Source organism: Scyliorhinus torazame, chromosome 17 (assembly GCF_047496885.1).
Source record: "Scyliorhinus torazame isolate Kashiwa2021f chromosome 17, sScyTor2.1, whole genome shotgun sequence".
In the NCBI taxonomy this organism is placed as follows: Eukaryota; Metazoa; Chordata; class Chondrichthyes; order Carcharhiniformes; family Scyliorhinidae; genus Scyliorhinus; species Scyliorhinus torazame.
Genome location: NC_092723.1, coordinates 169462194 through 169483623, shown reverse-complemented (window position 1 = coordinate 169483623; position 21430 = coordinate 169462194). Strand labels below are relative to the sequence as shown.

General features: G+C 53.7%; 1 protein-coding gene across 5 annotated transcripts in view; it reads left to right on the top strand.

Annotated features, from left to right (window-relative positions):
* Positions 1-21430, top strand: part of cacna1ha (calcium channel, voltage-dependent, T type, alpha 1H subunit a) — a 455001-nt gene that overhangs the window by 331348 nt on the left and 102223 nt on the right. For all 5 annotated transcript variants that reach the window (XM_072481633.1, XM_072481630.1, XM_072481632.1 and 2 more), the window contains exons 20-21: positions 12993-13119; positions 20894-21019. In XM_072481633.1, coding sequence (XP_072337734.1) covers positions 12993-13119; positions 20894-21019 — 253 coding nt within the window. The remainder of the gene's footprint in view (positions 1-12992; positions 13120-20893; positions 21020-21430) is intronic.

Here is a 21430-nt window from a genome sequence, read left to right as displayed (position 1 = left end):
CCGACTCCGCGCCTTGCACGACATCCTTTGTCACCTGGGAGTCACACGGTTGTACCATTTTATAAAGGCCCGCAATCTGCCCGACTCCGTTGAGGAAGTAAGGACAATCACCAGGGATTGCCAGGTCTGTGCGGAGTGCAAGCCGCACTTCTACCGTCCGGACCGTGCGCGCCTGGTGAAGGCCTCCCGCCCCTTTGAGCGCCTCAGCATGGATTTCAAAGGGCCCCTCCCCTCCACCGACCATAACACGTATTTTCTCAGTGTGGTCGATGAGTACTCCAGATTCCCCTTCGCCATCCCATGCCCCGACATGACGTCTGCCACCGTCATCAAAGCCCTCAACACAATCTTTGCTCTGTTCGGTTTCCCCGCCTACATCCACAGTGACAGGGGATCCTCATCCATGAGTGATGAGCTACGTCAGTTCCTGCTCAGCAGGGGTATCGCCTCCAGCAGGACGACAAGCTATAACACCCGGGGAAACGGACAGGTAGAGAGGGAGAACGGGACGGAATGGAAGGCCGTCCAACTGGCCCTACGGTCCAGGAACCTCCCGGCCTCCCGCTGGCGGGAGGTTCTCCCTGATGCACTACACTCCATTCGGTCACTACTGTGCACCGCCACTAGCAACACACCCCATGAACATCTTTTGGCCTTCCCCAGGAAGTCCACATCCGGGGTGTCGCTCCCGACTTGGCTTGCAGCTCCAGGACCCGTCCTGCTCCGTAGGCACGTCCGACTCCACAAGGCGGACCCATTGGTGGAGAGGGTGCAATTGCTCCATGCAAACCCCCAGTATGCCTACGTGGCGTACCCCGACGGCCGCCAGGATACTTTCTCCCTCAGGGACCTGGCACCAGCAGGTTCCACACACACACACCCCTCTGGCCCGGTGCCACCCTCCCCTCCCCCGGCGCTCCCAGCAGCAACCCCCCCAGGACCATCCGTCCTCCTCTGCCCACGCCCGAGGATGAAGAGGATTTCGGCACGCTCCCGGAGTCACCGAAAATCAGACCACCATCGTCATCGCCGCCACCACTACGTCGCTCCCAGCGGCACATCAAGGCCCCAGACCGGTTAAACCTCTAACTGGTCCACTGGACTTCAAAAGACATTTTTTTCTCTCAAATATTGTAAATGTAAAACCCATTTGTTGTATAGTTCTCCACCACCCCTGCCGGACTCAATTTTAACAGGGGGTGAATGTGGTAAACCACTGTTGCACCTCTATTAGGTGATGTATGGTAGGACCTGTACTACAGGTACGCTGGTAGTCCTTGCCTGCTGGCTCCGCCCAGTAGACAGAGTATAAATGTGTGTGTCCTCCATGCTGCAGCCATTTCGCCAGCTGCTGTGGGAGGCCACACATCTTAGAGCAATAAAGCCTCAGTTGTATCCAACTCAAGTCTTTGTGAAATTGATCGTGCATCACAACCCCAAAAACAAAGAAATAACAATAAATGTATACAAAATACCCTAAAACCCCTTCCCATAAACAACCATAACAAGTCCAATAAGAGACTGTTTAATTCAACTCCAGTGCATGCTCTGTAACAAAAGCTCCTGCCTCCTCTGAAGTCCAAAGTAATGGTCCTTTGACCCGAAGGAAACACGCAGCCTCACAGGGTGCTGCGAATCTCCCTCCACTCTTGTTTAAAAGCGTTTTGGTCTTATTAAAGGCCGCCCACTTCTTCGCAAGCTCCGCACCAACATTCTGGTATATTTTAAGGTGACTTCCTTCCCATCTAAGATCACGATTCTCCGTGGCTCACTTCAGGACCCACTCCTTCTCCTGGAAGCTGTGGAATCTGGCTATCACTAATCATGGTGGCTCATTCGCCCGAGCCTTCTGCCGGAGTGTTCTATGGGCCCTATCCAACTCTGGAGTGGATGCCAGTACACTCTCCCCCACCATCTTACCGAACATCTGCGGAAGTACACAGATGGATTTGGGCCCTCCACAACCCCCGGCAACCCCATGACCCTTTGTCTCCAAATGAGGCTTTGTCTCCTCGACTGATTCTCCTGGTCACCCACCTTTGCCCCCAGATTCTTATTCTTCTCTGCCACCACCAAGATCTCAGCTTCCTTCACAGCTTCCAAAGTCCGCTCCAGCTTTTCACAGACAGGACCCAACACCTCCTCAATCGGCTTACAGAGAGTATCGACCATCCTTCTCCATTGCCTCTCAAAATGTTTTTCAAACTGCTTTTCAAATTCAATAGCCAGTACCCCAGTTACCATATCTGCCGTGATCGGGGTGGTCACAACTGCCGGAGCTGCTGCCGTCATCTTATCTGCTGAGGCTCGACATGAAGCCTCCGAGTCAGTTAAAGAATTTCAACCCACTGACTTTTAGTTGTGGTCTTTGTTGACATACTACCACACTCGGACCCCTCTACTTTATTCTGAGAAGAGATTGTGCACCAAAAAACCCCGGGAATCAGGCAGAAAAGGGCCAAAACAAATACCCTGGCCGGAGCTACCCCGTGCATGACCTCCTCCCACATGCTGCCACCGGATGGCCTCCAAAGGGGTTGTTTTCATCTTAAGCATGATATGACTCAGATTTGGAAGAGTCCAGTTCCGTTCTCCACACTGATGCGACCATCAATTCACACAAGACGGAGAGTTTAAGTGAACAGTGGTTTTAATCAGCTGGAACTGTGCCTACCTGCAACTGCTCTGCACTGAGAGCTGCCTGCAGGGCAGCAGATCTATATACCTCCCCCGAAGGGACGGAGCTCACAAGGGCACCAACATGATACAATGCGATGTAATATAATACAATGGTCCATTGTTAAAAAAAATATGTTTATTCAAAGTTTTTCCAACAAAAATTTTCAACCAGTTAAACCCCCCGTAACAGAAAAGAAAAAGACAAAAGAGCAAAACAAAACATATCAAGCAAACATAGTACAGAACTTATACAATGGGTTTCTCCCGCACATATTAACCCTCCCATATGTTTGTACAAATACTACCTGGGAAAAAACCCTCCCCCACCCACCCAAATATCCCCCCCCCCGAAAGAAATACCCCCCTCCCCTCCCCTCCCCCCCACCCCCTCTTCCCCCTCCCTGGGTTGCTGCTGCTGCTGACCGAGCTCCTTCTAGCGCTCCGCGAGATAGTCAAGGAACGGTTGCCACCGCCTGAAGAACCCCTGCGCAGACCTTCTCAGGGCAAACTTTATCCTCTCTAGCTTAATGAACCCTGCCATGTCATTTATCCAGGCTTCCACACTGGGGGGCTTCGCGTCCTTCCATAATAGCAAGATCCTCCGCCGGGCTAACAGGGACGCAAAGGCCAGAATGCCAGCCTCTTTCGCCTCCTGCACTCCCGGCTCGTCCGCCACCCCAAATAATGCCAGCCCCCAACTTGGTTTGACCTGGACTTTCACCACCTTGGACATAGTCCTCGCGAAACCCCTCCAGAACCCTTCCAGTGCCGGGCATGACCAAAACATGTGGACGTGATTCGCCGGGCTTCCCGAGCACCTCCCACATCTGTCTTCCACCCCAAAGAATCTACTCAGCCTCGCCCCCGTCATATGCGCTCTGTGAACAACCTTAAACTGTATCAGGCTGAGCCTGGCACATGCGGAAGAGGAATTAACCCTACTCAGGGAATCCACCCATAGACCCTCTTCAATCTCCTCCCCCAACTCCTCCTCCCACTTGCCCTTCAGCTCCTTTACCAAAGCCTCCCCCTCTTCTTTCATCTCCTGATATATCACCGAAACCTTGCCCTCTCCGACCCATACACCCGAAATCACCCTGTCCTGGATCCGCTGTGCCGGGAGCGACGGGAATTCCCTCACCTGCCGCCTCACAAACGCCCTCGCTTGCATATACCTGAATGCCTTTCCCAGGGGTAACCTGAACTTCTCCTCCAGCGCCCCGAGGCTCGCAAACGTCCCGTCTATCAACAGGTCCCCCATCCTTCTGATCCTTGCCCGATGCCAGCTCCGAAACCCCCCATCCATCCTCCCTGGGACAACCGGTGGTTCTCCCGGATCGGGGACCACACCGAGGCTCCCATCTCACCCCTATGTCGTCTCCACTGTCCCCAGATCTTTAGCGTTTCCGCCACTACCGGACTCGTGGTATACCTTGTCGGCGAGAGCAGCAGCGGTGCCGTCACCTGCGCACTCAGGCTCGTTCCTTTGTAGGACGCCATCTCCAACCTCTTCCATGCCGCCCCCTATCCCTCGATCACCCACTTACGGATCATCGCTACGTTGGCTGCCCAATAATAGCCCTCCAGATTCGGCAACTGTCCCTACTACGCTCCAGAAACCCCCTCCTTACCCTCGAGGTCTTGTTTGCCCACACAAAGCCCATGATGGTCCTACCTACCCGCTTAAAAAAGGCCTTGGTAATCCTAATAGGAAGGCACTTGAACACGAAAAAAAACCTCGGGAGGACCGTCATTTTAATTGACTGTACCCTGCCCGCTAGCGAGAGTGGCAACACATCCCATCGTTTAAAGTCCTCCTCCATCTGCTCCACCAGCTGCGTCAAATTAAGTTTGTCCAGGGCCCCCCAGCACCTAGCTACCTGGATCCCCAAGTACCGAAAGCTCCTTACCGCCCTCCTCTATGGTATGTCGTCTATCCCTCTTCCCTGGTCCCCCGGATGGACCACAAAGAGCTCACTCTTCCCTACGTTGAGCTTGTAGCCCGAGAAGTCCCCAAACTCTCTGAGGATCCGCATGACCTCCACCATCCCCTCCACTGGATCCGCCACATACAGCAACAGGTCGTCTGCACACAGCGACACTCGATGCTCCTCTCCCCCTCGGACCACTCCCCTCCATTTCCTGGACTCCCTTAATGCCATGGCCAAAGGCTCAATTGCTAATACAAACAACAGGGGGGACAGGGGGCACCCCTGCCTTGTCCCTCGATACAGCCGAAAATACTCCGACCTCCGCCGATTCGTAGCCACACTCGCCACCGGGGCTCGATATAGAAGCTTAACCCAACTAATAAACCCCTCCCCAAACCCAAACCTCCGCAACACTTCCCAGAGATACTCCCACTCCACCCGATCAAAGGACTTCTCCGCGTCCATAGTTGCCACTATCTCCACCTCTCCCTCCACCGATGGCATCATAATTACGTTTAGGAGCCTCCGCACATTGGTGTTTAGCTGCCTGCCCTTTACAAATCCCGTCTGGTCCTCATGAATCACCCCCGGGACACAGTCCTCAATTCTCACCAGCAGCTTCGCGTCCACATTGAGGAGCGAGATCGGTCTATATGACCCACATTGCAGTGGGTCCTTGTCCCGCTTCAGGATCAGAGAAATCAGCGCCCTGGACATTGTCGGGGGCAGGGTCCCCCCCTCCCTTGCCTCATTGAAAGTCCTCACCAGCAACGGGGTTAACAGGTCCGCATACTTCCTGTAAAACTCAACCGGGAACCCATCTGGCCCCGGGGCCTTCCCCGCCTGCATGCTCCCCAGTCCTTTAACCAACTCCTCCAACCCAATTGGCGCCCCCAAACCAGCCACCTCCTGCTCCTCCACCCTCGGGAACCTCAGTTGATCAAGAAACCTTTGCATCCCCTCTTCCCCCGCTGGGGGCTGAAATCTGTACAGCTCCTCATAGAAGTCCTTAAATGCCTCATTTACTTTCACCGCACTCCGCACCGTAGTTCCCCTGCTATCCTTGACTCCACCTATCTCCCTCGCTGCCATCCTCTTACGGAGCTGATGTGCCAGCATCCGGCTCGCCTTATCCCCATACTCGTACGTCGCCCCCTGTGCCTTCCTCCACTGTGCCTCTGTCTTCCCCGTGGTCAACAGGTCGAATTCTGTCTGGAGACTTCGCCGCTCCCTAAGTAGTCCCTCCTCGGGGGCCTCTGCATATCTCCTGTCCACCCTAAGGATCTCTCCCACTAACCTCTCCCTTTCCCTGCCCTCTCTCCTCCCTGTGAGCCCTGATGGAGATTAACTCTCCCCTGACCACCGCCTTCAGCGCCTCCCACACCACCCCCACCTGCACCTCCCCATTGTCGTTGGCCTCCAAATACCTTTCAATGCACCCCCGTACCCTCCCGCACACCTCCTCATCTGCCAGTAATCCCACATCCAGACGCCACAGCGGGCGTTGGTCCCTCTCCTCTCCTAACTCCAGCTCCACCCAGTGCGGGGCGTGGTCTGAGATGGCTATGGGCGAGTACTCCGTTCCCTCCACTTTCGGAATCAGCGCCCTGCTCAAAACAAAAAAATCTATCCGGGAGTAGGCTCTGTGCACGTGAGAAAAAAAAGAAAATTCCCTGGCCAGGGGCCTAGCAAATTTCCACGGATCTACTCCCCCCATCTGGTCCATAAACCCCCTAAGCATCTTGGCCGCAGCCGGCCTCTTCCTCGTCCTAGATCTGGAGCGGTCTAATGCTGGGTCCAGCACTGTGTTGAAATCCCCCCCCATTATCAAGCTTCCTGCCTCCAGATCCGGAATCCGCCCCAACATGCGCTTCATAAATCCAGCATCATCCCAGTTCGGGGCGTAGACGTTCACCAATACCACCCACACCCCCTGTAGCCTACCGCTCACCATCACGTATCGACCTCCATTACCCACGACAATATTCTTGGCCTCAAACGACACCCGCTTCCCCACCAGTATTGCCACCCCTCTGTTCTTTGCATCCAGCCCCGAGTGGAATATCTGTCCTGCCCATCCCTTTCGTAACCTGACCTGGTCTGCCACCCTCAAATGTGTCTCCTGAAGCATGACCACGTCTGCCTTCAGTCCCTTTAAGTGCGCGAACACTCGGGGCCTCTTAACCGGCCCGTTCAGGCCCCTCACATTCCAAGTTATCAGCCGGATTGGGGGGCTTCCCATCCATCCCCCCCCCCTGCCGACTAGCCATCTCCTTTTCTGGGGTAGTCCCGTGCCCACGCCTCCCACACCCTCGTGTCCCTCAGGCTGGGGACCCCCGTCCCGACCACCTCTTCTGTTTCCAGTTCCCCATCGGCCAATGCAGCAGCAACCCAATATCCCCCCCTCCCCCCGCTAGACCCATGTCTAGCTCTTTTGCTCCCCCATAACACTCCCGTAAGTCAGCTGACTCCTGCTGACCCCGGCCTCCCCCGCCATCCCATTGACCCCCCCCCCCCCGTGTGGGAATCCCCCCCTCTCCCTCCTCCCCAGCAGTCAGTGAGCGCTCCTCCACCCCTCCCCCGCCTCCGTCTTTCCCTAACGCGGGAAAAAGCCTGCGCTTTCCTAAACCGGCCCCGCCCCCTCTACCGCAGCTCCTTTTGCGGCCTTATCCCAATTCCCCCATCCCCGGGCCTCCCCTCCCTCCAGCACCGACGCCCACATTCGCTCACAATCTCCCCATTAGATCTCTTCCCCCATCCCCATCCATCACCCAACCCGTGGAACATTCCCGACGCATAGTTAAAACCCTGTATACATCCGACATCCCCCCCACAACCACAGACCCTCAGTTTGAGTCCAACGTTTCAGTTTATAAAGGTCCAAGCCTCCTCAGGCGTTTCAAAGTAGGGGTGTCGATCCTGAAACGTGACCCACAATCGCGCTGGCTGCAGCATTCCGAACCTCACCCCCCTTCCGATGGAGCACCGCCTTGGCCCGATTAAAACCAGCTCTCTTCTTTGCCACCTCCGCGCTCCAATCCTGGTAGATTCGGATCTCCGTATTCTCCCACCTGCTGCTCCGCTCCTTCTTGGCCCATCTCAAAACACACTCTCTATCCACGAGACGGTGAATCCTCACCACCACCGCCCGTGGCGGCTCATTGGCCTTGGGTCTCCTCGCCAGGACCCGAAGAGCCCCATCCAGCTCCAGGGGATGCGGAAAGACCCCCGCTCCCATCAGCGAATTGAGCATCGTGCTCACATATGCTCCGGCATCGGCCCCCTCCACTCCTTCAGGGAGACCCAGAATCCGAAGATACTTCCTCCTCGACCTGTTCTCCAGGTCCTCGAATCTTTCCGCACACCTCTTGTGCAACGCCTCGTGCGCCTCTACCTTCACCGCCAGGCCCAAGATCTCATCCTCATTCTCTGCGGTTTTCTCCCGCACCGCCTGGATCGCCGCCCCTTGGGCCTTCTGGGTCTCCACTAACCCCTCGATCGCCGTCAGCATTGGCGCCAGCACCTCTTTCTTCAGCTCCTCAAAGCAGCGCATGAGAAACTCCTGCTGCTCCTGCACCCATGCCGCTTGATCTACGCCCGCCGCCATCTTGTTTTTTCTCCCTCGCACTTTTCACTGCTCCAAAAACGCTTTTTTGACCGCTCCACTCCTGGTCCAATCCATATACTATGGCGGGGGGACCTTGCTCACCTTCCCACACTAGAGGTTGGCGAAAAAATTGCCGTTGGGGCTCCTCAAGAGAGCCCAAAAGTCCGTTTTAGCGGGAGCCGCTGAATGTGCGGCTTAGCTCCGCATAGCCGCAACCGGAAGTCATCTATAATACAATGGTCCATAGGTGGAGCCCACAAGGGCAACAACATAGTACAATGCAATACAGTGGTGAATGTTTGCCTGTTAAAAATTGAAGTCCAGCGGGGGTGAAGTGGCTCACAGGTTGAGTCCGTCCAGTGCCTTGATCGTGCCCTGCGATCGCCTGAGCTCTGGTTTCGCTGCGGGCACAGGTGTTGAACTCCTCGGTGCGGGCACGGGTGTTGAACTCGTCGCTGCGGGCACGTGTGTTGAACTCGTCGATGCGGGCACGTGTGTTGACTCTGGGAGCGTGTCTTCTGGAGCTTCAGCCCTGTAGGTCGGCGATGGGGGGAGAGGGTGTAGGGGGGGGGGGGGGCGGGGGGGGGGGGGGGTGTAGGCCATGCAGGGGCGGTGTAGGTTGGGGGGGTAGGTGATAGTCGTGGGGGATCTTGCGGTGCCAGGTCCCGGAGGGAGACTATCTTGTCGGCCGTCGTGGTGCGCCACGTAGGCATACTGGGGGTTGGCGTGAAGGAGCTGGACCCTCTCGACCAGGGGGTCGGACTTATGGCTCCTCACATGTTTTCGGAGGAGCACGGGCACCGGTGTCGTCAGCCAGGCCGGAAGCGAGAACCCGGAGGTGGATTTCCAGGGGAAAACAAATAGGCGGTCATGAGGGGTCTCGTCTGTGGCTGTGCAAAGGTGTGACCAAATGGAGTGGAGCGTGTCGGGGAGGACCTCCTGCCAATGGGAAACTGGGAGACCCCCTAGACCGTAGGGCCAGGAGGACGGCCTTCCTACCGTCGCGTTCTCCCTCTCCACCTGTCCGTTTCCCCGGGGGTTGTAACTGGTAGTCCTGCTTGAGGCGATGCCCTTACCGAGCAGGCACTGACGCAGTTCATCGCTCATAAACGAGGAGCCCCGGTCACTGTGGACGTAAGTGGGGAAACCGAACAAGGTGAAGATACAGTGCAGGGCCTTAATGACAGTGGCCGTGGTCATGTCGGGGCAAGGGATTGCAAAAGGGAAGCGGGAGTACTCGTCAACGACGTTGGGAAAAAATGCGTAGCGGTTGGTAGAGGGGAGGGTTCCTTTGAAGTCGATGCTGAGGCGCTCGAAGGGCCGGGATGCCTTCACCAGGTGGGCCTTATCTGGTCGATAGAAGTGCGGCTTACACTCCTCGCAGATTTGGCAGTCCCTGGTCATGGCCCTGACCTCCTCGGTGGAGTAAGGTTGTGGGCCTTGATGTAGTGGAGAAGCCGGGTGACCCCTGGTGACAGAGGTCATTGTGGATGGCCCGGAGTCGGTCATCTTGCGCGCTGGCGCATGTGCCGTGGGACAGGGCATCTGGAGGCTCATTGAGCTTCCCAGGACGATACACGATATCGTAATTATAGGTGGAGAGTTCAAGCCTCCACCTCAAGATTTTATCGTTCTTGATCTTGCCCCGCTGTGTGTTGTCGAACATAAAGGCTAGCGACCGTTGGTCGGTGACGAGGGTAAACCTCCTACCAGCGAGGTAGTGCCTCCAATGCCGTACAGCTTCCACAATGGCTTGAGCTTCTTTTTCGACTGAGGAGTGTCGAATCTCGGAGGCGTTGAGGGTACGGGAAAAAAAGGCTCCGGGCCTGCCTGCCTGGTTAAGGGTAGCGGCGAGGGCGACCTCTGACACGTCGTTCTCCACCTGGAAGGGGGTGGACTCATCCACCACGTGCATCGTGGCTTTGGCAATATCTGCCTTGATGCGGCTGAAGACCTGGTGGGCCTCAACCGGCAGTGGGAAGGTGGTGGCTTTGATCAGTGGGCGGGCTTTGTCCGCATAGTTGGGGACCCACTGGGCATAATAGGAAAAGAACCCAAGGCATCTTTTCAGGGCCTTGGGGCAGTGGGGGAGGGGGAGTTGCAGGAGGGGGCGCATGCAGTCGGGGCCGGGCCCTAGGACTCCGTTTTCCACCACATAGCCGAGGATGGCCAGTCGGGTTGTGCGGAAAACGCATTTCTCCTTGTTATAAGTGAGGTTGAGGGCTTGGGCGGTTTGGAGAAACTTCTGAAGGTTGGCGTCGTGGTCCTGCTGGTCATGGCCGCAGATGGTGACGTTGTCCAAGTATGGAAATGTGGCCCACAGCCCGTATTGGTCCACCATTTGGTCCATCATTCTTTGGAAGACCGAGACCCCGTTGGTGACGCCAAAAGGGACCCGGCGGAAGTGGAAGAGGTGGCCGTCTGCCTCAAAGGCCGTGTAGTGGCGATCCTCCGGGCGGATTGGGAGCTGGTAGTATGCGGACTTTAGATCTACTGTGGAGAACACCCGGTAATGTGCAATCTGATTCACCATGTCCGCTATCTGGGGAAGGGGGTATGCATCGAGGTGCGTGTATCGGTTTATGGCTTGGCTGTAGTCTACAACTATCCGGTTCTTCTCCCCAGTCCTGACGACCACCACCTGGGCTCACCAGGGGATATTACTGGCCTTGATGACCCCTTCCCTCAAGAACCTCTGGACCTCGGACTTGATAAAAGTCCTGTCCTGGATACTGTACCGCCGGCTCCTGGTGGCGACGGGTTACAGTCGGCGGTGAGGTTCGCGAAGAGTGAGGGAGGAGCGACCTTAAGTGTCGCGAGGCTACATACGGTGAGAGGGGGTAGGGGCCTGCCGAACTTCAGGGTCAGGCTCCTGAGGTTGCACTGGAAGTCCAGTCCCAACAGGAGAGGAGCGCAGAGATCGGGACGTACATATAGTTTAAAATTGGCGTACTATGCGCCCTGTATCGCGAGGTTCGCGACACAGTACCCCCTGATCTGCACTGAATGCGATCTGGAAGCGAGGGAGATTGTTTGGAATGCGGGGGAAATTTGGAGAGAACAGCGCCTTACTGTGTCTGGATGTACAAAGCTCTCCGTGCTCCCGGAGTCAAACAGGCAGGGCATTTCGTGCCCACTGACCCGGACGGTCATCATCGAGTTCCTGAGGTGCTTGGGGCGTGACTGGTCGAGGGTGACCGCGCCGAGGTGCGGGTAGCCGGTGTGGTCAGAGGTGGTGGTGTGGTCCCAAGGTGGCTGCCCCTGTCAGTCGCACGTGCCGGGCGGCGATGAACATGGCGGCCCCCGTCGGTCGCACGTGATGGGCGGCGATGAAGATGGCGGCTAAGATGGTGGCCCCCTCGAGTCGCACATGGTGGGGCATGTGGGAGACGGCGGCCAGGATGGCGGCTCCCGTGAGCCGCACGTGTTGGGTAGAGTTGAAGATGGCTGCCCCTACGGACAACACGAGGCAGATGACGCGTCCGGAGGGGGCGGTGCCGGCAGGCATGCAGCCACGCTGCGGGGTCTGCGGGCCTGTGAGTCTGAAAGCCGGGCCTGTGATTTGGAGGTTTTGGACCTGGCCAGGCAAGCTTTGGCAAAGTGTCCTTTCTTGCCGCAGTCGCTACAGGGCACTTTCCGAGCCGGGCAACACTGCCTGGGGTGCTGGTGCTGGCCGCAGAAATAATAGGGCAGCCCCCCGGGTTGGGCGGGCACAAGCCTGGGGCACCCTCTGGTCGGGTGTCCACGAGGGGATCGCATGGTCGGGGGGAAAGCATTGAGGCTCTGAAACGCTACTTCTAGGGAGATGGCTAGTTTTACCGTCTCTTCTAGGTCGAGAGCACCCTTCTCGAGCAGGCGCTGTCTGACGTAGTTGACCGGACTCCAGCCACATAGGCATCGCGGATGGCGAGTTCCATGTGTTGTGAGTCCGTGACGGCCTTGTAGTTGCAGCTTCGCGCGAATACTTTCAGGTTGCGTAGGTACTCCTCCAGCGATTCCCCGGGGCGTTGGCAGCGAGTGGTGAGGAGATGCCACGCGAACACTTCGTTCACCGGCCTCACGTATTGCCTTTTCAGGATCACGACCGCGTCTGCATACGTGGCCGCTTCCTCGATTTGCATGGAGATTCTGTGGCTCACCCGGGCATGGAGGAGGCTCAGTTTCTGTTCGCCGGTGACGGAGGGTGAGGAGGAGGTGGCAAGGTAGGCCTCAAAACAGCGGAGCCAGTGCAAAAAAATCCCTTTGGCTTCAGCGGCCTGTGGGTCGAGTTCCAGTCGATCAGGTTTGAGGGCTGCTTCCATCGCGATGTTGTAGCTGATTAAATTGATGCGACCATCAATTCACACGAGACGGAGAGTTGAAGTGAACAATGGTTTTAATCAGCTAGAACTGTGCCTGCCTGTGACTGCTCTGCACTGAGTGCCGCCTGCAGGGCAGCAGATCTATATACGTCCCCCCGAGGGGGTGGAGCCAGGGCGGAGTCCACAAGGGCACCAACATGATACAATGCGATGTAATATAATACATTGGTCCATAGGTGGAGCCCACAAGGGCAACAACATAATACAATGCAATACAGTGGTGAATGGTTGCCGTAATACATTCACCCCCCACACAGGCACTATTTTCATGTTTTTGTTGAGGTCTTCCCATGTTATCATGTGGGCACATTCTTCAAAACTTAATTTTGCTATGCACGCATATTCTGTTATTCGTAACTTGAACTGCCATTTCCATTGATTATGATTACTGACAGCAATTTATTCCTTTGCTAGAGTCATCAGTCGAGCTCCAGGTCTCAAACTGGTAGTAGAAACCTTAATAACTTCTCTGAGACCCATTGGGAATATCGTACTCATCTGCTGTGCTTTCTTCATAATCTTTGGAATCCTGGGGGTCCAGGTAAATATGATGTTTCTAATGAAAGGTCAAATCACTTTTTCCCCCAAAAAAATATGACTTCACACAGTCAGATAATTAAAACTGTATTTGGAAACAATAGTAAATTAGTATGTGATGTAGGAAAAGACTTCATACCGGTATGTTCATAAAGATCTCTCCCTCTCTATTTCTTTGTAAACTTACAGTAAAATAATCTAAACTGTAAAGAAATACCTAATCAAATCCTTCATGTAATGTCATTGTGGCAAGGATAAAAAGCAGCTCTTATGCAAAATTGAATTCACTTAGCAATCTGAATTCCGTATTAGCTGATAGCAGGTAATTTTTTAACCTGCATGATGTGCGCTTAGGAATCACAGGTGTTGACCGACACTATCTCATGAGGGGGAGATTAAGTTATGTAGCATAAAATCATAAACACAAATATAAATGACCTACTAAATCTAGCCAGCAGAGGAAATTCTTTCTTCCAATTTCTCACAAGATGTTTGAAGTATATATCCAAGGTATCGGAAGCATGAGTGGAATGCATATACATTTAATGCTGTTTTGAAAGCTGGGTATATTTGGGCACAATTCCAGGAACGTTGGTTAAATCGCGGGAGAGGCAGAAATCGGGATCCGCGCTAGGCGCGAATCGCTTCGCGATCTAATGAGCCTGCTCCCACTGCCGGGTTCTGGATCCCACCCAGACATGGCGAGACATCAATGGAGACCAATTAAAAGCAATCTGCTTCTCATTAGTGAGATGCATGTCTATTGTAATCGTCTCCCAGGAACTAACCAGTTCCACAGCGAGAGCTCACGCGGGTGCCATTTAGCACAGGTCCATACAAACATGTGAATTGAAGACACCTGGGTGGTCAGGGAAAGGGTAGAGTGTCACCGTGGCTGTCCCTCTGGCACCCGGGCACCTTGGCACTGCCAAGCTGGTACCTTGGCACTGCCACCCTGGCACTGTCAAGGTGTCCAGGTGGCACTGCCAGGCTTGCAGGGGTACTGCAGAATGCGATGGTGGTAGTGCCATGGTGCCCATGTGCCAGGGTGGCACTGCCACAGGCTGGGGCCAGAGAGGGACCACGGCCATGAAAGGGGGACATGAGGAGGGGTATGAAGTGTGTAGGGGGTGAAGTGAGGGTATAAATGAGCCTCCTCAAGGTTGGGGGCGGTGAAGGGTTGGAGTCCTGATGGGGGGGGGTGCGGCCTGAAAAGGGGGGAACCCTCAGCGACTCCATAGCAGAGTGTCCTCACTTGGGGGGGCGGTGTCGGGTAATGCCATGTGTGCAGGGGGTGACATTGCCTATGGGTGGGGGTATTGAGGACCCTCAAGCTCATTGAGATCGGGGCACCCTTTCAAACTGGCAACCTGATCTCTGAGGATCTCTGAGGAGCCGGTCTCATCAGCGGGTTCAGATCTCAACTGCTAATAAAATCTCTAAGTGTGGGCTGGGCTGGGGAGAAATTCCCCAAGGTCCCAAACAATTACCATGGGCATGATCTACCGATCGGGTCCTGCCGGAATTGGTGCGGGATGACGCCGGTATACCCCTGGAGTCACCTCCTTCGGGATTCCCGAAGGCCCTTACACCTCGTACGATCTCACCAGATCTCATGAGACATCGTGGGCGGGACCAATTCTCGCACGGCTAAGTGAGTTTAAGAACCCATCTAGCTGATGTCGGATTGGCCAGCCACCCGGCATCTATCAGCCTCGCCAAGGGGACCCCAGCCCAGCCCAACACACAAACGGGGACCAGGCGGAATAGTACCTGGGGTGTGGGGGGGGGGCGTCAGGTGATTGAAAGTCCCAGATGATCGGTCTCCAGGCAGGGTCACAACCTGGCACTGCTGGTGCCACCTGTCAGGGTGCCAGGCTGGCAGCACCAAAGTGCCAGGCTGGCATTTTGCCCACACTGGGAGTGCCCTGCCCATGTGAGGTGGGGTGCGGTGGGACTCGATGATCCACTTTCTATGTGAGTTGGGGCATTAAGGTCGTCTGAGGATTGCGTCGGGGTTTGAGCAAGCGGGGTGCCATCATGTCCTGCAGGAACGAGCTCTGCTCACTGGAGCTCCTCAGTGCAGGAAATAATGCTGAGTATGGCCTTGAGGGGGCATTCCCCACTGGGACAGTAAACAAAAACAGTGCTGTTAGATAGCAGGGTCTTTCCTGCCCACAATGGACTTTTTTTTAGTTAGATTGTGCCCTAAGTGTAGGTAAATACCGGTGTGGATCTCACCAAAGAGGCCGGAGGAAAACAACCCACCAAACCCATCCAAAATTGCACTTAGGGCACGATTTAATGAAAAGGTTTCTGTGTGTGATGTATTATTGAAAATATGGAACTATGTGTCATTTGAAACATGAAAGTCTGGCAATATCTGGTCTGAGAGAAACATGAGAGGATACAGGAAAAGATCCCACAAAGGGTTAACAGCAGCTGTTAGAGCAGGATTGTAAAATGCAGATATCCTTGGTCAAGCAGGCTTAGCAAACAAGACAACAGGATTTTGAATGAAGCCAAAAACAATGGCTCACAACTTCATTGAAAGTAACTATCTTAGTGAGCAGCTGGAAAAGAATGGATGAGGTTCAGTTGAATTTGGTGATAATTCTAGGTGTGAAAATTTGCTAATCCCAGGTAAATTAAAGAAAACTGGAGACTATCAGTCTACGAGAAACATAACTCAAAGCCAAAATCAAATTCAAAATTATGAGCTGAGGACTCAATTGGAAAATAAAACTATGGAAATGACAGGAATTAAAATTCACACCTCTATTGAAACCAAAGCATTTTTGAACATCACAAAGGACACAATGTAATCAGATCTATGTTGTATTAGAATGTTTAGATCAAAGATACTTTTTACAATCAAAGTGAAAAATGTTACTTTATAATAAAGTCATAAAAACTAGATAACTGTTAGAAAAATATATAAACCCGAAGAAAGGGGATAGCAGGCAGAACCAGAACCAGAACCAGAACTCAGAGAGAGGCGGAGAAGCAGAGTCAGATTACAGTCAGCTCGGCCATGGGAAAGAGACAGTGCAAAGCAGCTGAGCTAAAACAGCTAATACATCTAAGGAATACTAGAATTTAAAGAGTAGGCAGAGTCAGCTCAGACTCAGCTCAGAGACAGCCAGCAGAATCAGCTCTCACAGCTCGGTACATGGGAAAGATAGGACACAGCAACCAAGCTCATCAGCGAATACATCTAAAGAAGACCAGACTTTTAAGAAGATTGATTGTCAAGGTGGGCCTGAAGGTCCCTTCAACCAACCAGAAGGATCCAGAAGCAAGATCTTTGTACCTTTCTGTAAAGAAAGTAATTGCAGCTTTTAAAAGAAAAATATAATAATAAAATAACTTAATTTAACCTGAAATAGTGGTTATTCCAAAGTCTACTTTACTTACTTAGTAGCATCGATCCTGGATCCCGTATTGCTAAGTGGTAAGTAGATGAAATCTTCGGTGAAGGTATGGGTTATGCCGGGGGATAACTTGAAAACATAGTTTGATCTGAATAGCACCCACTGGGGCTGTTTAGCACAAGGCTAAATCGCTGGCTTTGAAAGCAGACCAAGGCAGGCCAGCAGCATGGTTCAATTCCCGTAACAGCCTCCCCGAACAGGCGCCGGAATGTGGCGACTAGGGGCTTTTCACAGTAACTTCATTTGAATCCTACTTAATCAAGAAGCGATTTTCATTTCATTTTTCACTTTCACTGAAGCCTGCATCGGAGTCGGGGAGTGAGAATCCCTGTTCACCATTTAGAATGTCGGCCCTTTTTGGTATAGGGAGAGTTCTAAGAATAGTGGTGAGTTTTCAAAAACAGATGGCAAGCGGGAACTGCCGTGAGCTTCCCGATGGTTGAGCCGGCGAGACCGTCACCGGTATCAAACATTAAGTGGGCCACTTAACAAGGCTCCATGGGCTTCATGCTGCAAATGATTGTCCCGCCGGCTGAGTTGCCGGGACCCTGCCTGCCAACTCCCTGCGAACAAGGGGGAGCAGCACTTAAACCGATCCCGCAGAGCAAACCCCACACAGCTCGCAGCCATGTCACCGAGGAGACTATAATAATAATAATCTTTATTGTCACAAGTAGGCTTACATTAACACTGCGATTAAGTTACTGTAAAAGTCCCTAGTAGCCACATTCTGGCGCCTGTTCGAGTACAGAGAGAGAGAATTCAGAATGTCCAATTCACCTAACAGCACGTCTTTCAGGACTTGTGGGAGGAAACCGGAGAACCCGGAGGAAACCCACGCAGACACGAGGAGAATGTGCAGACTCCGCACAGACAGTGACCCAAGATGGAATCGAACCTGGGACCCCAGCCCTGTGAAGCAACAGAGCTAACCACTGTGCTACCGTGCTGCCCACAGCTCACAATTCGGGGATGCCGACCTGGTGGAGTCCAGGCGAGGTGCCCTATTCCCCCAAAGGACTCGGAGGGTCAGCTACAGGGCAGCCAGTGCCGCCTGGGAGGAAGTGGCAGTGGCCGTCAGCTCGGGGAGTGTCACCAGGAGGACCGTCACCCAATGCCATAAGAAGGTCAACGACCTCCACCGGGTCGCACAGGTGAGTTGGCGCTGACACCCTGGCACCGATCCCACCTGCCAAACCTCCAAATGACCATGCATCTGGCACCACCGTGCCCAGAATCATACCATGCCCAGCAGTGGTACACGCCTCCCACCCCCACCACACGATACACAGAGAGAAGTTGGCCCACAACAAATAAGAGGAGAGACATCAGAATCCTTACCCCCTACAAGAGACAGGCCCCGGAGGTTGGGTGGGTGGCCTAGGACATATCGGTATCAGTCACTGACATAGAGTTGGCATACGCCACAGAGGTGAGGATCCACCGGCCCCCACCCAGATGACCAGTCAATGTGAGTTGTTAATGGCAGACCGAATGATCCTTCCCTCCCACTGAGCACAATCCATTCCCCCGCAGGATCTCCAGCCGATGGTTCCGGCCCATCCAGGGAGGTTCCCCCCTCCACCCACCCCGCCTCCCTAGAAAATGCCTTGGAGGAGAGCTCTGAGGAGACCCCCATCAATACATCACAGCTGTCAACCCCAACCTCCACCAGTGCTGAGACACACACCTCGGTGGGCAAAAGTAGTGGACAGGCTTCTGGGATACCTTCTGGTGAGCACCACACAGTTCCTGATGCACATCAGGTGGAGGCAGGACCGTCCAGGGGAGACAGCAGTCGGAGGTCTGCTGGATCCCAGGACCCAACTGGGTCCCAGTCAGATGCTTCGCCTCTGGACCAGGTTTACCTGGAGCTGCTGCAGTCAATAGGGTGCAGCCGTAAGATTCAGAAGGGGATGTCAGTGACACTCCAGGTCCTCAGTCAATTGAGGAGTCCCAAAGGCTATGGGTGCAGGAGGTGGCACCAGTGATGCATGGCACTAAGGCCAACACTGCTAAAGTGGCAACAACAGTGGAGAGCATGACATCAGTAGCATGAGTGATGGTGGTCCAAGACGTGGCTCAGTCAGTGACGTCCATGGCTGAGGACCTCAGCAGCTTGTCCGAGTTGCTGGGGGACATGTCCCAGTCCCAGTTAGGTCTTTGTGGGGTGCTGCGGAGCATGTTCCAGTCTCAGGTGGGCATTGCCGAGGCACTCCAGAGCATGCCCCGGTCGTTGAGGGTCCTGCCCCGGTCTCAGCTGGACCTTGCCGGGGCACTTCTGAACATGTCCCAGTCACTGAGGAGCATCGCTGAGGGCATCGGCACCATGGTGCAGACATTGGGGATCTGCCAGGGCTGGCAGAGCCAAATGACGCAAGGGCATCTGGAGGTCAATCTAGCTGCCCCCCCCCCCATTCCAAGGTGACCCTCCGGGCCTTATGGCACCAACGGGGGGAGGGGGCGCTGGGTGCCAAGGTGGTGACAGTGTGTATCAGCTGTGGAGGGCACAGAAGACCACCACAAAGCAAGCGGCCCTCTGAGGGGTACACTGCAATTCACCACCAGAGCAGTCAAGACATCGGAACCGCATTTTGAGCAGTCCGATGCAACAGTCAATGACAGCTTGGGTAGCCACATGGGCCTCGTTGTATCGGGTCTCCGCATTGGTCATTGGCCTCCGTACTCATGCCATTAGCCAAGTCCTGAGCTGGTACACCTTATCCCCCAAGAGCCAACTGGCCATCCTGGGGTCCGCGAAGAGGTTGGCGATCTCCAACTGCCCCAGGATGTAGCTGTCATGCACACTCCCGTGGAAGCGTGCAAACCTACATAATTTTCATGTGATGGTCACGCACAAGTTGAACATTCAGTAAGTGGAGCGCCTACCTGTTAATCAAGGGCACCCCCTGGACTAGCCCCCCCCCCCCCCCCCCCCCCCCCCCTCCCGACCCCCAGGGCATGCAAGCCGACATACGTGCCTTCTATTACCCCCTGGGCCTGGGGTGCCCCGGCAGTGGCGAGGAATCATCTTGCTACCCAGAAAAAGTTTATATAGGTAGCTGCCTGGGCAAACAGGGCACCCGTGACTTCATTAATGCACTTGTGGGCTGCAGCTTGTGAAATGCCACACAAGTCCCCTCTCGAGCCCTGGAATGATCCTGAGGCGTAAATGTGCAGGGCTGCGGTGACCTTGATGGCCACCAGGAAAGGGTATTCTCCTCCTCCATGTGGTTCCAAGTCCCCAAGGACATGACACATGTGCGGCACCATCCCCTTGTTGAGGTAGAGCCTCCTGCAACACACGCTGTATGTCATCTGCTCGAAAGACCAGTGACACCTGTACACCTTGGGCCGGCTCCGGTATCCCCCTCTGGGGCCCTCCCTGGCCTGATGGGCGGCCGGGACTTCAGAGTGTGAGGTGAACCTCTATCGATGTTGCTGCCGCCGACTCGGCCAGCGCCTGGCCTGCCAGCAGCACTGTGAGGGCAGCTGTCACAGGGTCCAAGATATCATCCATCTCATGTAATATCTGTAAAGAATTGGAAAGGTGAGCAACTGACAGCTAGCGATGGCTCCCATTCCCGTTAATGGTATTGAGATTGGCTTTAATTGGTGATTATTGGTTTCTCGCTGCACCGTGATGACGGGATTCGGTTCTTGCCAACGGGGATGGGCCAGTTAGATCGCAAACCGATCGGCGCCTGGCACGGCTCCCGAATTTGGCCCCTTCTGCGACCTAACGGTCGTGTCACACTCTCGCTCAAGCATGACGCGGCTGTTAAATCGGGCCCTTAGAAACTTGTCCGTTAAATCCCTCCCTTGGTTTCAAAACTTTAGTTGTAACAATGTTGTAAAGATTGAATAATATAGGTAAAAGCATTCTCTCTTTTCTATTGTGATATTCTCGCTCAATCATGTACTGTAAGCTGGATCAGTGATTGGAGAGGGGGGACTCTCATGGACCGACCTGTTAACCCTTTCTGCATTACATGGATTTTTCTACTTCCTAGCTTTAAGCAAATCATTTTGTAGACTTTATGAGGTAGCAATTCATCCGGTCCTGTTTTTGGATTGAGACTGAGTTGTCCAAAAGCAGCAAAACAAGAGGTCTGAGGATTAGCAGAAATTGTACCATATGTCTCGTCTGAATTATCATGGTGAGCTATTGACAATTCAGGTCACACCTCCATAGACAGTATCACTAAAGGAAAATTTCGAGAAGGTTCTTGAAAAGCAGATAAGGAAGGTTTTAGTGCAAGGGGTTGAAGAGGCTATGGTTGCTTTTTTAACCTGATGTATAAATGGTCTCATATTGTTCTTCGTAAATCTGTTATTTTACAGTTGTTTAAAGGCAAGTTCTACCATTGTGATGGACACGACACCAGAAATATCACAAACAAGCCTGAATGTTTGCAAGCTAACTTCAAATGGGTGCGCCGTAAATATAATTTTGACAATCTGGGACAGGTATGTTTTAAGTTGTCTATTTAGTGGAAATAATCAATTGGAGAAAGCATGATATGAAAAGACAACTTGTAAATTTAATACTATTGTTCTAAAAAGGAGATAGAACAAAAGCCTGGAGATTATAGTGCAGTTTTTGGCAAAGTACTGGTGTCTGTAACATGGGGTTAATTGCAAGTCGTAATTTAATAATAATAATCTTTAATAGTGTCACAAGTAGGCTTACATTAACACTGCAATGAAGTTACTGTGAAAACCCCTAGTCGCCACACTCCGGCATCTGTTCAGGTACACAAAGGGAGAATTCAAAATGTCCAATTCACCTAACAAGCACATCTTTCGGGACTTGTGGGAGGAAACCAGAGCACCCGGAGGAAACCCATGCAGACAGAAGGAGAACATTCAGACGCTGCA